Raw genomic sequence first — 13,551 nt, 5'->3', positions numbered from 1 at the left:
TATTTTGTGCTGATTATATTACTGTTTCAAATGACTAATATACCTACTTTTCTCTATTTTATGTTTACATGAAATTGAATGTGAGCTTGGAGATGAAAAAAGGTTTACTCATTTGCTTTTGACTCTTTTTTAAAAAAATTTTATTTTATATTGGAGTATGGTTGATTTATAATGTTGTGTTAGTTTCAGGTGTACAGCAAAGTGATTCAGTTATACATATACATATATCCAAACTTTTTCAGATTCTTTTCCCATATAGAGTTCCCTATGCTATTCAGTAGGTCCTTGTTGATTTTATTTAAAAGGGTAAGGCAGCAGAAAAGGATTAGTATTTAACACCTTACTGTTGGGAAGAAAAGTTACAACATTTATCTTTTATGTAGCGCTCTTATGTAGTGTTAGGGTTTTTGAAACTTTTAGTGACCTACCAGAGCATTCAAACGCAACAAACAGATAGTAACTTACACTTCAATGTCTAATAGATCACTGAACAGTTTTTTGCTTACTTAGTATTAAAGTAGCCTTCATAAATTTATATTTCAGCAGGATTTTATCTTATAAATTACAGATTTGCCTAAGCCTATTCCAAGATCTAGTGACACTTAAGTTATTTTAATTTATGAGCTATTACTGTCATTTTGTAAAGTTATTTTATATCGGAGAAATATCATATGTAGGTAGAAGATTTGAAGAGGTATATATTTTGATTACATACTTCCTATTTTTTCAGCCTTTGTCTCTTTGATTTAGCCTCAGCACTAAACTTTTGGCATGTTTCTTTAGTAAAGAACCTTTAATTGTCAGTATCTCCCTAAGCTTTAAAACTAGAGCAGAAAACTAAATTTTTTTTTTTTTTTTTTTTGCGGTACGCAGGCCTCTCACTGCTGTGGCCTCTCCTGTTGCGGAGCACAGGCTCCGGGCGCGCAGGCTCAGCGGCCATGGCTCACAGGCGCAGCCGCTCCGCGGCATGTGGGATCTTCCCGGACCGGGGCACGAACCCGTGTCCCCTGCATCAGCAGGCGGACTCTCAACCACTGCGCCACCAGGGAAGCCCAACATTTTTAATCATAGTAAAATTATGAACTTTTGCTAGAAAAATGGGATTTTGAGACAGAAGTGCAAATTAAACTTACTTATAAAGGAAGTCTCTCCCAAATAACCTCTACGTTTAAGCACGACATCTAGAAATTTGGAGTCCTCGTTGATCATGTAATATTCCTTTTCAAAGGAGATCCATGCCCAATTCAGACTAAACTGCTGCTTGATTAACTTGTTTCCACCTGGAAAACAAAAATTTAAAGCCTCGAATTAGTGGTTTCTTGAATGAATAACCTTAGACATTCCAAAGACGACTTTAATGATGCAACATGACGAATCACTCTAGCTACTTGGTTTGATTCACAATCTAGGATACATACATGAAGATACATCTTACTGTTCACTGACTGTTATGCAGAAATACAACTGACATAATTCTTTGCAAAATCCCTTGATCTTTAGCAGGGGAAGTGGGTCAGAGGGAAGGAACACAGAACTACCAAAAGCAATTTTGTTAAATCATCAAGTCAAGTATCCAAGTTGCAGGATGACTCATTTCCCACAAGGTGCCGCTGGAGAGCAAGTTTTTCTATAAAGAAAGCTGCAGGGCTCTTCTGTGATGTTAAACACACACACACAACTTCACAAATACCTTTTTCTGGTTCACTGAGCAATTGGGTGGAAGGCTTTAATTATAACCACTTAAGGAAAAACAAATATCCCTTCTCCACCTCCCTTCCCCACTAGATTCCACTCCATTCCTTAAAGCAAACAGACAGGTCTTTTCATTGATTCCATTCTACTCTGAAGATAAGGCTTTCTCCTCCCACCTTCCCACCAAAATGGAGCTGGCGGTCTATCAGGAGAAAATGTGTGTGATCTCTCTAATGTGAAAGCTGCTCTGCTAGGTGAAAGAAAAGAGAAATGGTTATCAGCTGATCACTATGCATGTATCCCTCTACTTCCTTTGATCTACACCAATTATTTCAGAGTAAGGTGAGGTTTATACACAAAGGCATCAATAATTTCCTGTAAGTCTTTCTGTAAAAGGGAGAAAAAAGCCCAAATAATAAACACAGCTAAAGACACAATTTTAACTCCAGTTTCTTCTCTTCTGAGTTCACACAGGGCTACACTAGAGAAAAAGAAATGAGACAGGAAAACATCAAGGCTTTAACAGACTGAGAGCAAAAAAATCCACACGTGGGAAAGAAAACATAATTAACAAACACAGGAAAAAACTGTTCATCTCTGCTAGAAATTTAAAAAAAAATTGCAGCGTCTTTGAGTTATGAATTGACACATACTAAAGATTAAAATGAACACCCAGCACAGCCGAGATTATTTAGGGAAATTGGTTTTCTTATTTATTGCTGTTTAAATTGTAAATTAGCACCGAGCCATTTAGACAGCTACATGGCAATGTGTGCAAGAGACAAAAAGACGTTCATACCATTTGATCTTGTAAGTCCTTCTGTGCGAGAAGCAAAAATCTATTTGTAAGGGACTATTCATTGCAATATTTTCTATAATAGCCCTCAAACCAAAAATCTCAGAGTTTACTCTGTTTATGGTCCATCAAATCAATGAAATGCGATTCAGTCATTAAACAAAAAAAAAAAGAATTTTTTGTTGAAATACTTAAAACACAAAATATAGAAACGAATGGTATTGATACTGTGCATGCAGTGACGTAGTAACAGGAAACATTTCAAATATGGAGCTGTTTGGTGTTTTAAACTGATGGGATTACGGACCTGTCATTTTCGTTCATTTTAAAAATCTAAGATATAAATAGATTGGAGAACAGGAAATTCATTCCACATTTTGTCCTTAAGAACTTACTATGCCTGCCATGTCTTAGACACCGGGTACTGTTCTGGAGAGGAGGGGCCACGGGCTGGGGGCTACCCAGAACTGGAGTTCATAGCCCACTTCATTCTGATCTGCTGTCTGACTTTGAGCAAGTTTCTTCCCTAGACCTCTGTTTCCTCATCTGGAGAATCAAATGAGGGTCATATTAATTAATGCCTGTGTCTGCTGTGAGGATCAAGTGAGATAACCCATATACCCATGCAGTACAGTGCAGTACATACGTAGCATCCTTCAACAAAAGTTACCTTACTCCTTCCCGCTCACCCCACGCATGCTCAAGTCCACCCTGCACACCCACCGCCAGACTATTAACCTGCCTCAAATCCATCTACACTCAGTCCTCCTTTGCCCCGTCTCCGTACAGCTGCTGCACACATCAAGCCATCAGGCTATCCGTGCAGATTTCTGGTTTCACCTGTCCTGCCCTGTCTTCTTCCCACTGTCTCTAATCTGCTCGCTCTGAGGTTCATCCAAGAGTCCTGCTGCTCCATGGATTTCCCACCCTCACCCTTTCTGTTACTTCTGTGCTTCTGCCTACAGCGATAACCCCCATCATTCTTCTGCTTGCACTTTCTACTCCTCAAAGGCTCCCTTTACCATCCCCTTCGTGAAGTCTCCTGCAGCGACCCCAGCCCTCTCATCTCTGTGATTCTGCAGGTTTTCGCCTATTGATTATTTTGTGCCGTTTTGTGCTTTAGCAGATATCCTCTCATATTGTTTACTTGTACACATTCACTAATTGTACTCATTTTTGTCAGAGATTGACCGGCATGCATTCTTTTTACCATGCCGACACTTGGCCTTATTGTCTTTAAAAATACTTTTTTACATTATTGTGTTTATGTTCTATTACTGGGAACATTTCCTCTAGAAAGTCATAGACAAACAACAAGAACAGAATAACATTTAATCAATTAAGTTAATACATGAAACCTTTCTGATTTCTCAACTAATCATTACTTGAAGACAACCTTATGCCACACTTCTCTCTCAGTTAGACTGCGGCTCCACCAAGTCCTAGATTTTATTCCAAACTTCCTGTCATGCTCTACCAAGCCACTCCTGTCCGTCCAAATACCTACAGCTTCACATCCTATCACTTCTCCACGGAGAGAAACAGCTGGTCATATCTAGCTTCTCACTGTTTTCTTCCCACATGCAAAAGCATGTGGGAAGTCTTCTGCCCAGAATATCTTTAGCTTCCTACTCCTCCTTGCAATTTGTTTAGGTCCAGCTCACCTAAAGCTCAGGGAGCCTGGCTTACCATGCAGTGTATACTTCTTCTGTATCTCCAATCAGAGTCATTGTAATTCTTTCATCTTCATGTGTATTCTGCCACTAACTGCCTGAGTGCACGTCCCCAGGACAAGTACTGGCCAAATTCATCCTTCTAGCAGCCAAATCGAACATAGTGCCTGGAACACAATGAGGTCTAAAGACGTCTCCCTTGACTAAAAAGCCTATGGATAAGTATGATTTTGGGTAATAAAATGGCTACTTTGTGACTCCTATTTCATTCCTTATTTCATAACAGCTCTCAGCTTACAAAAACAAAGCACATGCTACAGTTTTACTTGACTTGTGATGAATAACCTCTGACTTACTTGGTAACTCTTGTGCTTAACAAATGAATTTTATTATAATTCTTGTAATTTCTTCCTGTTTCTTTCCCCTATGTCTAAGAATGAGATCACTAAGCATACCATTTCTCTATTTCTTTAACAATTTTTAGCTAATTTTAAGATTTGATATTACCCTTTCTCTAAATATTGCATGTGTTAAGAATCTTGAGTCAATGAGGCCTTTCCTTGACACTTAATATGACACAACAAACACCAGTGGAAACCCCAGAATTCTCTAGCTCCTTTATCCTGGGCAATTTTTCCCTCCAGTGCTTTCCATAACCTCATATCCTATTTATGCTTTCTTTTTTGTTTGTTCACTCTGTCTCCTCCCATTGTCACCCATGATCCAGGAGGGCAGGGAGTTCATTTTGCTTACTGTTAGAAAAATGCCAATTTAATGAATTAGACACTCTAATGTCTTGGTTGAAAGAAGTTCAGTAGTGCTTCATTTAATGGGCAATATAAATATCCTATATAAATGTAACATATCCCTTTTAGCACTGAGTCATTTTCTCTTAATAAATTTTTTTTTTTAATTTTTACTTTTATTTTTAATTTCTTTTATTTTTAAATTAAAAAAAATTTTTGGCCATGCTGCATGGCTTGTGGGATCTTAGCTCCCCAACCAGGGATCGAATCTGGGCCCTGGCAGTGAGAGCACTAAGTCTTAACCACTGGACCGCCAGGGAATTCCCTAAATAAAATTATTTTTTAAAATTAATTTATTTAATTTATTTATTTTTGGCTGCACTGGGTCTTCGTTGCTGCGTGAGCTTTCTCTAGTTGCTGTGAGCCGGGGCTACCCTTCATTGCGGTGCACAGTCTTCTCATTGCGGTGGCTTCTCTTGTTGCGGAGCATGGGATCTAGGCGCATGGGCTTCAGTAGGTGTGGCGCACGGGCTCCAGGAGTTGTGGCGCACGGGCTCTAGAGCGCAGGCTCAGTAGTTGTGGCACATGGGCTTAGTTGCTCTGTGGCATGTGGAATCTTCCTGGACCAGGGTTCGAACCCGTGTCCCCTGCATTGGCAGGTGGATTCTTAACCACTGCGCCACCAGGGAAGCCCGAAAATTATTTTTAATGACACTCTTTCTAAAATGTCTTGCATACTTCTATTCTATGAACACTATGTAAAGATTTTAAATGATTACCTGTGAATGTGAATTATTGGAATTTGTGTTTGTCTAGATCATACCTCCAGGGGTTATTGATGACAAAAGGTCTGTTTAACCCTTCCATTCCATCATGAGGATGGTCTTAGGGATAGCTAATTTCATCTCTACTTACAGATTATAAATTATAAAACTTATTTTCTGGTTGGTGCTTATGTACTGGAAGGAAGAGGGTGCCCGGTTACTGGTTAATCAGGGGTTTCAAGTGACACACTGCTGAACAAGTTTGCCAAGCATTTTATATGTCGACCACTTTCAGATTTTATTTGAAATAAAATTCAAAAACAATACTGAGAAACTTTGCTTTGCAAGACAGTGACATGCTTCAGGCAATTGTTTTAAAGGTTCAGCATTCACTCTACATCGGGGATTTTTAAGTAGATATTTTGCTAGAGACTACAAAGTTAAATGTCTAAAGCTTAACTCTGAATGGGATTAGCTACTACCTAACTCTTTTGAGTTCTACATACGCAAATCATATTGCATTTCAGAATCTGGAAAATCTCAGGCACTACTTATTATGCAGGAGTGATATAAGGATCTGAGGAACTAAGCTGAAGTTTATTGTAACTCTCATTATTAAAATTGCCTTGCATAATGGAACTCCATATTTTATCTAAAGAATGGAAAGACATGTTATTTATTCGTTAATTACCTACCAAGCAAATTCCTCTAAAACCTCAAAGTGGGAATAATCACTGTTGACACTTTTAATAATAGCCACCGCTTACTGAATGTGAAATTTCTGATGAAGTTAAACAACTTAAAAAACCAGCAAAGTTTCACTTCAATGTGATTCTTCGCTTTTCTAAAATAGATCCTGTCATCTATGATGCTCAAGGAGCTAGTCTCACCGTCTCATTGGAAACAAATTAAAGTCTGTAACTTGTGTCATAAATCCATACAACAGGTGCTTGACAGCTGACAACTACACTCCCAAATGCTTTGTCCCCAAACCCTGACACCACAGCCATTAAGGTTTTGATGAAAAGACCTCTTTTGAACTTTTCCAGCTGGTCTTTAGTCATCTTCATCTTCTTTTTCAACGGGAACACAAGTTTTTTTAGAATAACAAAGAGTCACAAGCTTCAATTAGCCCTCCCTAGGAACTTAGGGCTGACTGATTTCTGTAAAGACAGAGCATAGTTTTTTCAATACGAAACTAGTGTCAGGACTTTGACTTGTGCTTAAATAAGGATCATTTCTGGGTGTCCATTTAGCTTTGACAATTTTTTTTTTTCTTGAAGAAAAGTCAGCTACCAATAGAAAATGATCCATGGGTAATATTTTTCCAAACTGCTAAGACTTTCTAGCTTGCTACAATTCCATTTGCCTGAAGTTCAGCCTGGAAGCTGACTTGGAAATCAAATATACAGCTATTTTAAAAAGCTGGATGGGGGCGGGGGGAGAGGAAGTGTTCCTGGAAGATTAAGTATAAGAACAGAGATAAGAAATCCAGTAGAAAGGGAAGTTCAAAGAATTTGATGGGAGCTCAGGACATTTACTCAATATTTATTTCCTTCTCCTTTTCCTATTTAAGTAATTGGATATTAAAGACAAAGAGAGAGTGGTCAAGATGCATTCAAAATCTGCCCTGGGAAGGGGTGGTGGTGGTGCTAATCCTGACCCAGACCCCCAGAGATGAAGAGCCTCGATCTGAGGGCAGCTGTGCCTTAGTATGACCGACGGAACTCCAGAAGAACTGGCAGACAGACCCAGAAAAATTGTCAAGAGATTTTATAATTTTGCTGACTATTTAATAACTCCAAGGATTTAGTCCAATAATCTTTTCCAAAATTGCTGCAATACAACTTTCGATAATTGGGATATTATTTTCTTCCTCCATTTTGTACGCACCTACCCATGCCATTCCCACTGCTATACACATTCTGAAAAAGCGGCAGCATAGTACAGGGGGTCAGATCCACAAAGACACATAAAGAATATACAGAGAAATGTACAGAAAGACAGGTAGCATGACAAAGACCCAGAGGTGGAGAGAAACAGGCACGGCACACGTTGATCTCTATGGATATACACACTCATGTAGAGGTCTTCTAGGCTATTCTCAGGCAAGGCACTTATAAGCACGCTCTTCCTAATAAAGAAGCAGACATGGAGCTGTGATGACTTGGTCGTTGTCATACAAGTTACATAAAATTGAGCTCAAGCCTGGATAAGTTTACACTCTACCCTCTATCCTTTGGTAGGCTCTAAAGATAAGAAGTTACCCAGTGATACGGAGGTGGATATGGGGCTGACAAATATACCAATGTTCACCTAGAAGTAAGAGCATCACAGTCTGCTTTAATACGAGTGGGTTCATTCCTCAGGGACATGATTTGATCACACATATACCCGTAATGCGTAAATAATGGGTATTCATACACGAGGTTCCACAGACTTGAATTCCCATTCGTCTACTCTACAAGAGGTTAATACACAGACAATTCTAATTATTCTGGGATTCCATATTTAAGAATTCATCCACTCGATAATATTTATTTTGTGGGCTTGCCGGACACTTGCAGAGCAGTTTTGAAAAATTTGCATCATCTGACTCAGTGTTCTTGTTTCAGCTCTCGTACTGTAAACAAGTGTCCTTTTCACCGTCCATTTAGTGCCACATTTTCCACATTTTTGTGCTTTTCGTTGGTGATTTCTCTATTTAAATAGCCCCCAATCATAGTGCTGAAGTGCTGTGCAGTGTTCCTGAGCACAAGAAGGCTGCGATGTGCCCTTATGGAGAAAATACACATGTTCCAGAAGTTTCATTCAGGCACGAGTTACAGTCTGATGACCACGAGTTCACTGTTAATGGATCAACAACATATAGATCAAATAAGGTGTCTTTAAACAGAAACACACGGAAAACAAGGTTGTGTATTGATCGGCTGATGAAATGTATGACCAGAGGCTTGCAGGGAATCTAACTCTGTACTTCCCCTGGGAGCTATCATTTAGTATTCACAGTGATTTTATAGAACATTACCGCGAAGAACAAGAATCAACTGTGTTTACTCAGTACAAATCACAAGAGGTTAGTCTTTTGGGACAGGGCACAATGGGGCGCGGGGAGTGGAAGTGTTCTTCCTCCACACGCATTTGGCCCTCCTTTAATCAATCCTTCCCCTGGCTCATGCCCAGGAGTGTGAGCTGAAATGAATCCTTACCGCATTCTCCGATCGGCAGCCCTGGCCTCCCTCCAAGATCTGTCCCTAGTCAGAATAGCACTAGGCTTCAGACACAGTCATGACTCAAGGGTAAAGGGTGGACGGGTTCCCCTGCACGGCTACCTGTTATAATTTGGACATATTATGAGAATTTAGGTAACTCACACGGTTATCTTTAACCTCTTAGAAAATAATATACATGGAAAGAATTCTGATGCAGAATAACTCCTAATCCTAGAGAATCTTAGGATACTCTGTTCTAGAAGCTCAATTTAAGCAACAGCTAAGAATGGGGATTCATGCCTTTTTCTGCTTGTTTGGAAAACTGGAGGAACGGACCCTACGGAAACTGATTTTCTTGGACTCCAAGGAACCTCTAAACAGAGAACTCACGGTTATAAAAATGGATGTGCCAGGCACAATATTGTAGCCTCTGTACAAAGTCTTAAACGTCAGCTCAAAGTAGGGACTCAGAGTACAGTAAGAAGGTATTACTCATCTCTAGCTAGAGCCCAGGTTCCTGGATGAATGGGTCCCAGAAGAGAGAAAACCATAACTGGAAATTTAAAGAGATGCTTAATTAATCTATTTTTTTATACCAGGTTCCAAGCAGCACTCTTTGAAACATCCTTTCCCTTCAATAGAACAGAAAAGATCACCCCACAGCTCTGGCACCCACTCTTTGGGGCCTTGGGGCCACAGGCAGGTCCCTGTTATTGGGGGGCTGAACATGGCAACTGGTATTCCCGGCAGAGTGGTGGTGGCCCTGGGCTGAGTGCAGAGAACACCTAGTCGTGGGCAGAAGCATGGCCTTTGACCAGCAAGATTGGCACAACACAGGCACCGGCCAGTCGTAAAAGGCAATGGCTCAAAAGAACTAAAACTCAGCTGAGGGCAGGTGTAAACTGGCTGAATGTCAGTTCAGCCTTGGGGACCCTGAATATGCTTGGAGAGGAGGGCTGGGCACAGTGGGGGCCATGGTCAGGGTGATTTTGATGTTTTGTATGTTATCTCAATGCATCTCACAATAGCCCTGCAGGTTAGGCATCTCCACATTCTACGGATGACATTAAGTGTCAGGTTAAATTACTCACTTTAAATTCTATAGATATAGTATGTGATTGACTTAAGGTTCAAATTCAACCTGCTAATATTGTTTTTACACTTCTTCTGAGTAATCAGATTACTTCCTTTAGGTCAATATTCTATTTACAGGTGACGCTAACTTAATTTTTATTTGCTTTAACTTAATTTCTAAATGAGCGCCATTGGATAGAAGCAAAACGGATGATCTGAGTGTGTTTCCCTCTACCATCAGCAAGCCCTCTTGTGTTAATTCATAGCAAGGCTGACAAATGGTAAGAATCAAGTGGGAAAAAAACGGATATGCAGGTCAGTTTTGAAATAGTTGAGACTGAATCAGAAAAATTAACCTAAGTTAAGGGTACGACCCTCTTATTTTTTGAATGAATTTGAGGCCATAGACAAAAGCAAGGGGCACCGGGAGGAAAACGCTTCTTCCAGGCTGAATGATGTGCTCCATCAGGGCCACAGCTGGGGCAGAGGCGGCAAGCCCCAGCCTGCAGGGATCCTCCACAATTCTCTAAGCATGGTCCCTCCCCCCAACTCCATCCCTAGCAAAAAAAAGGAATGTGCTTACTTGCAGCCCCTGTAAAAAATGAAAAAAAAAAAAATAAGGGGAGAACCATGAGTTTATATCTCCTAACTTAGGGCTTAAAAATATTTCCTTAAACAAACCTGATTTAATTGCGCAATACTTTGCTTTCTTAATTAGGAATTTAAACCCGGTGAAATGAATGTGTTCACTGTTGGGATGCACGCCTAGGATAAGGAATTCAGATGTACCTCTACAGAGGACAAAGGACAACGCAAACATATAATTTCAAGGGGAACTCTCATTTACAACATGCGTGCTCCGAGAGGATCACGTGAGGTCTAAATTAAAAGCTAGCGCCGTCAGTTTAATGCAGTAATATGAGTAACTAAGGAAACTATTTTCTGAAAATGAAAGTGGGATTCTGTATGCTAAACAAGAACACCAACTAATTCAAGAAATAATTATCTGCTGAACAAGACAAGTATAAACTCCAAGCATTTTAGGGCAAGAATGAACTCCAGATTGCATCTTTTCTCCCAGCTCCATTTCCCCAAGATCCAGAAAGGCTGTGATTTGAATAAGATTACAAAGCAGCTATTTGCAGAAGAGAAATAATTCCCCAGGGGTTTTCACTCCTAAGCTACTGGTCTTTCCATTTAACAGACTGTGATCTCAAATACTGTGTTTAAGCATAAGATCATAAACATTGTGTTTAAGATGATACGAAATTATAATACACATATATATAATATAATAAATAAATGTGGGAGGACTTACATTTCTTTGTAAAGCAGCCCCCAGATAATTTTCTATCGTTTGCCCCCATTTACACATAGCAGTAAAATTTAAAAACTGCCATAGTTTCATAGAAACGATAACTACTTTATCAAAAGTGAGTTAAGTCTGTCAAGAAGAACCACACCCTCTCCTGCCTCTGGGGAAAGGAAAAAATGCGAACCAAAACACCTGGTGCAGCAAGATTTCATGTATGCACTGCCTGAGGCAACGTATAAATTTATTAGATCCCTGGCAACACATTCTTAAAATAAACTTAATAGCCTTCAGGTTTCTGTTCAAACCAGAGCCTAATTCCTTTTGTGGCGCCAGACATCTCCCCTCACCCCAAGGAGACTCTGCAGGGAAATGAAAGCAATGGTTCTTTCTCCGGTACCTCTCTGAGTAACCAGTTTAGCACCATTTAGTTAATTCCCTGTGAAGGGAGGTTGCTTCCTATTTGTATAAGAGCACCGTGCACATTACTAGAAGACACAACCATTACAAGTAACAAGGATTATGGTTTGAGCTCTATTCTGGATTGTCTTTTGAAAACGTGTTATATCCACCTTGAGACAAATGTATAAAAGGGGGGGGGGACATCCAGAAGTGCCTTAATCTGGCTGCTAAACAAAGAAACCTTCTTTAACCTAACTTGTATACGTTTTTACCACAATTTAAATTTGATGGCTAGGATGGAGGGATCAGTGTAGAACGGCAGCACAGAAACCGTTCTATAATTAAGAGACTGTGAGTGAATTTTGACTTAGAGTCCTAGGATGCTAGCGCTAAATTCAACTTTTAGGTTGATCTGTTGTCACTGTTTTCAAATCTGAGCCAGTAACATGTTCTTAGGTGTATTTGTTCTCAGAAGTAAAATCAAGATTTGGAAATTTTAGACTTAAAATTAAAAAGAAATTTATGGAAACATATCACGTCTGGTTACCTGGCTATCGCTCCTGTGACAAACTAAAAAAGCCACGTCATTGATGTCTGTCAAGAAAGGTAGGAGAGAGGGAAGCAAGGAAGGACGGAAGGAGGAGGGAAGGAAAGAGAAAGGGAGAGGGGGAGGGGAGAGAGAAGGAGTAGAAAACCATCAGTGTCATGTTTGTTCTCACATTTTCTTTTCATTTATTTCAGATTAGTTTCTCAAAGCTAGCTTTTGTGCTCAACTTGTGCATTATTTAATTAGTCAGACTCCTTGGTGACTGCTCTGATCCCCTTAAAATTATGCCAGAGCTACAAATACATCCGCTCTTGGTGATTTTACTGTCGTATATAGCTGCCGAAAGAGAAAGAAAAAAGGCACAATAAGTATAAAGACAAGTTGGTATGGTCTTAGAGCACCAGACCCTGCATGGAAATAATTTAGACAACATACAGCAACGTGTTTGCTTAAACAGAGCTCTGTGCAAACACACGTGTTGTAAAGAATAAGGAGGGTTCACATATAGTCCCTTCTGTAAGACAGACTCTAGTAAGGAGGGTAAACCAAAAATCATATGTCAATGATAACGCAACATGTAAGGTGAAAGGGTGAACCTACAGTACCTGGGAGGGACGGGAGGGCATTCAACTGGGACCACAGAAGTCTTGACACATGAGGTGCCACGGGGTGGGGGAGGAAGGACGGTGCCACTCGGAGGGGAAGAAATCACAGGAAAACAGGTGCAGGAGGACGGCTTGGTGCGCTCATCAGTAGAACAGTCAAGCTTTGCAGGGCTTGCGGAAGCACATCGGAGAAGGAGGAGATAGGCTGGGGCGTAGTCAGGGGGAGGATGGAGGAAATTTGGGGTAGAGAAAGAATCTGAATTCTACTTTAAGAAATATTAGTTTGGTAGAATTATTCAAGGACTCGTTAGAATAAAGTTGGATTAGGAATCAAAGGTATCATTCACAAGTACCCCCCCAGATTAGTTTTCTTTCTTTAAAAATAATGTTATTTATTTATCATTTATTTTTGGCCACTGCCAGCTCGTGGAACATTAGTTCCCCGACGAGGGATGGAACCGGGGGGCCCTCGCAATGAGACCAGGAGCCCTAACCACTGGTCTGCCAGGGAATTCCCCAAATTAGGTTTTTGCCAGTGGAAGATAAATGAGTCTTCCACTGGCTATGGAATACTGCTGTGAATATAGCAATATTCATAGACAAATGAGTCTATGAATACTGCTATAAGAAAATTAAAGTTTTGTCCACAATAAAATAGGAATAGTTAGGATATTCAAATTTACCCAAGAATAAATAAAATGGCTAACCAAAATGCCCACCATAAACAG

General features: G+C 40.0%; 1 protein-coding gene across 1 annotated transcript in view; it reads right to left on the bottom strand.

The window, feature by feature from the left end:
* FREM2 (FRAS1 related extracellular matrix 2) overlaps positions 1-13,551 on the bottom strand; it is a 153,629-nt gene that overhangs the window by 82,929 nt on the left and 57,149 nt on the right. The window contains exon 3 of the mRNA XM_079902635.1: positions 1,134-1,280. Within this exon, the coding sequence (XP_079758761.1) occupies positions 1,134-1,280 (147 nt within the window). The remainder of the gene's footprint in view (positions 1-1,133; positions 1,281-13,551) is intronic.

This window comes from Stenella coeruleoalba (assembly GCF_951394435.1).
Source record: "Stenella coeruleoalba genome assembly, chromosome: 18".
Lineage (NCBI taxonomy): Eukaryota > Metazoa > Chordata > Mammalia > Artiodactyla > Delphinidae > Stenella > Stenella coeruleoalba.
The sequence above is the reverse complement of the archived record's forward strand: the minus strand, read 5'-3'. Positions and strand labels throughout refer to the sequence as shown.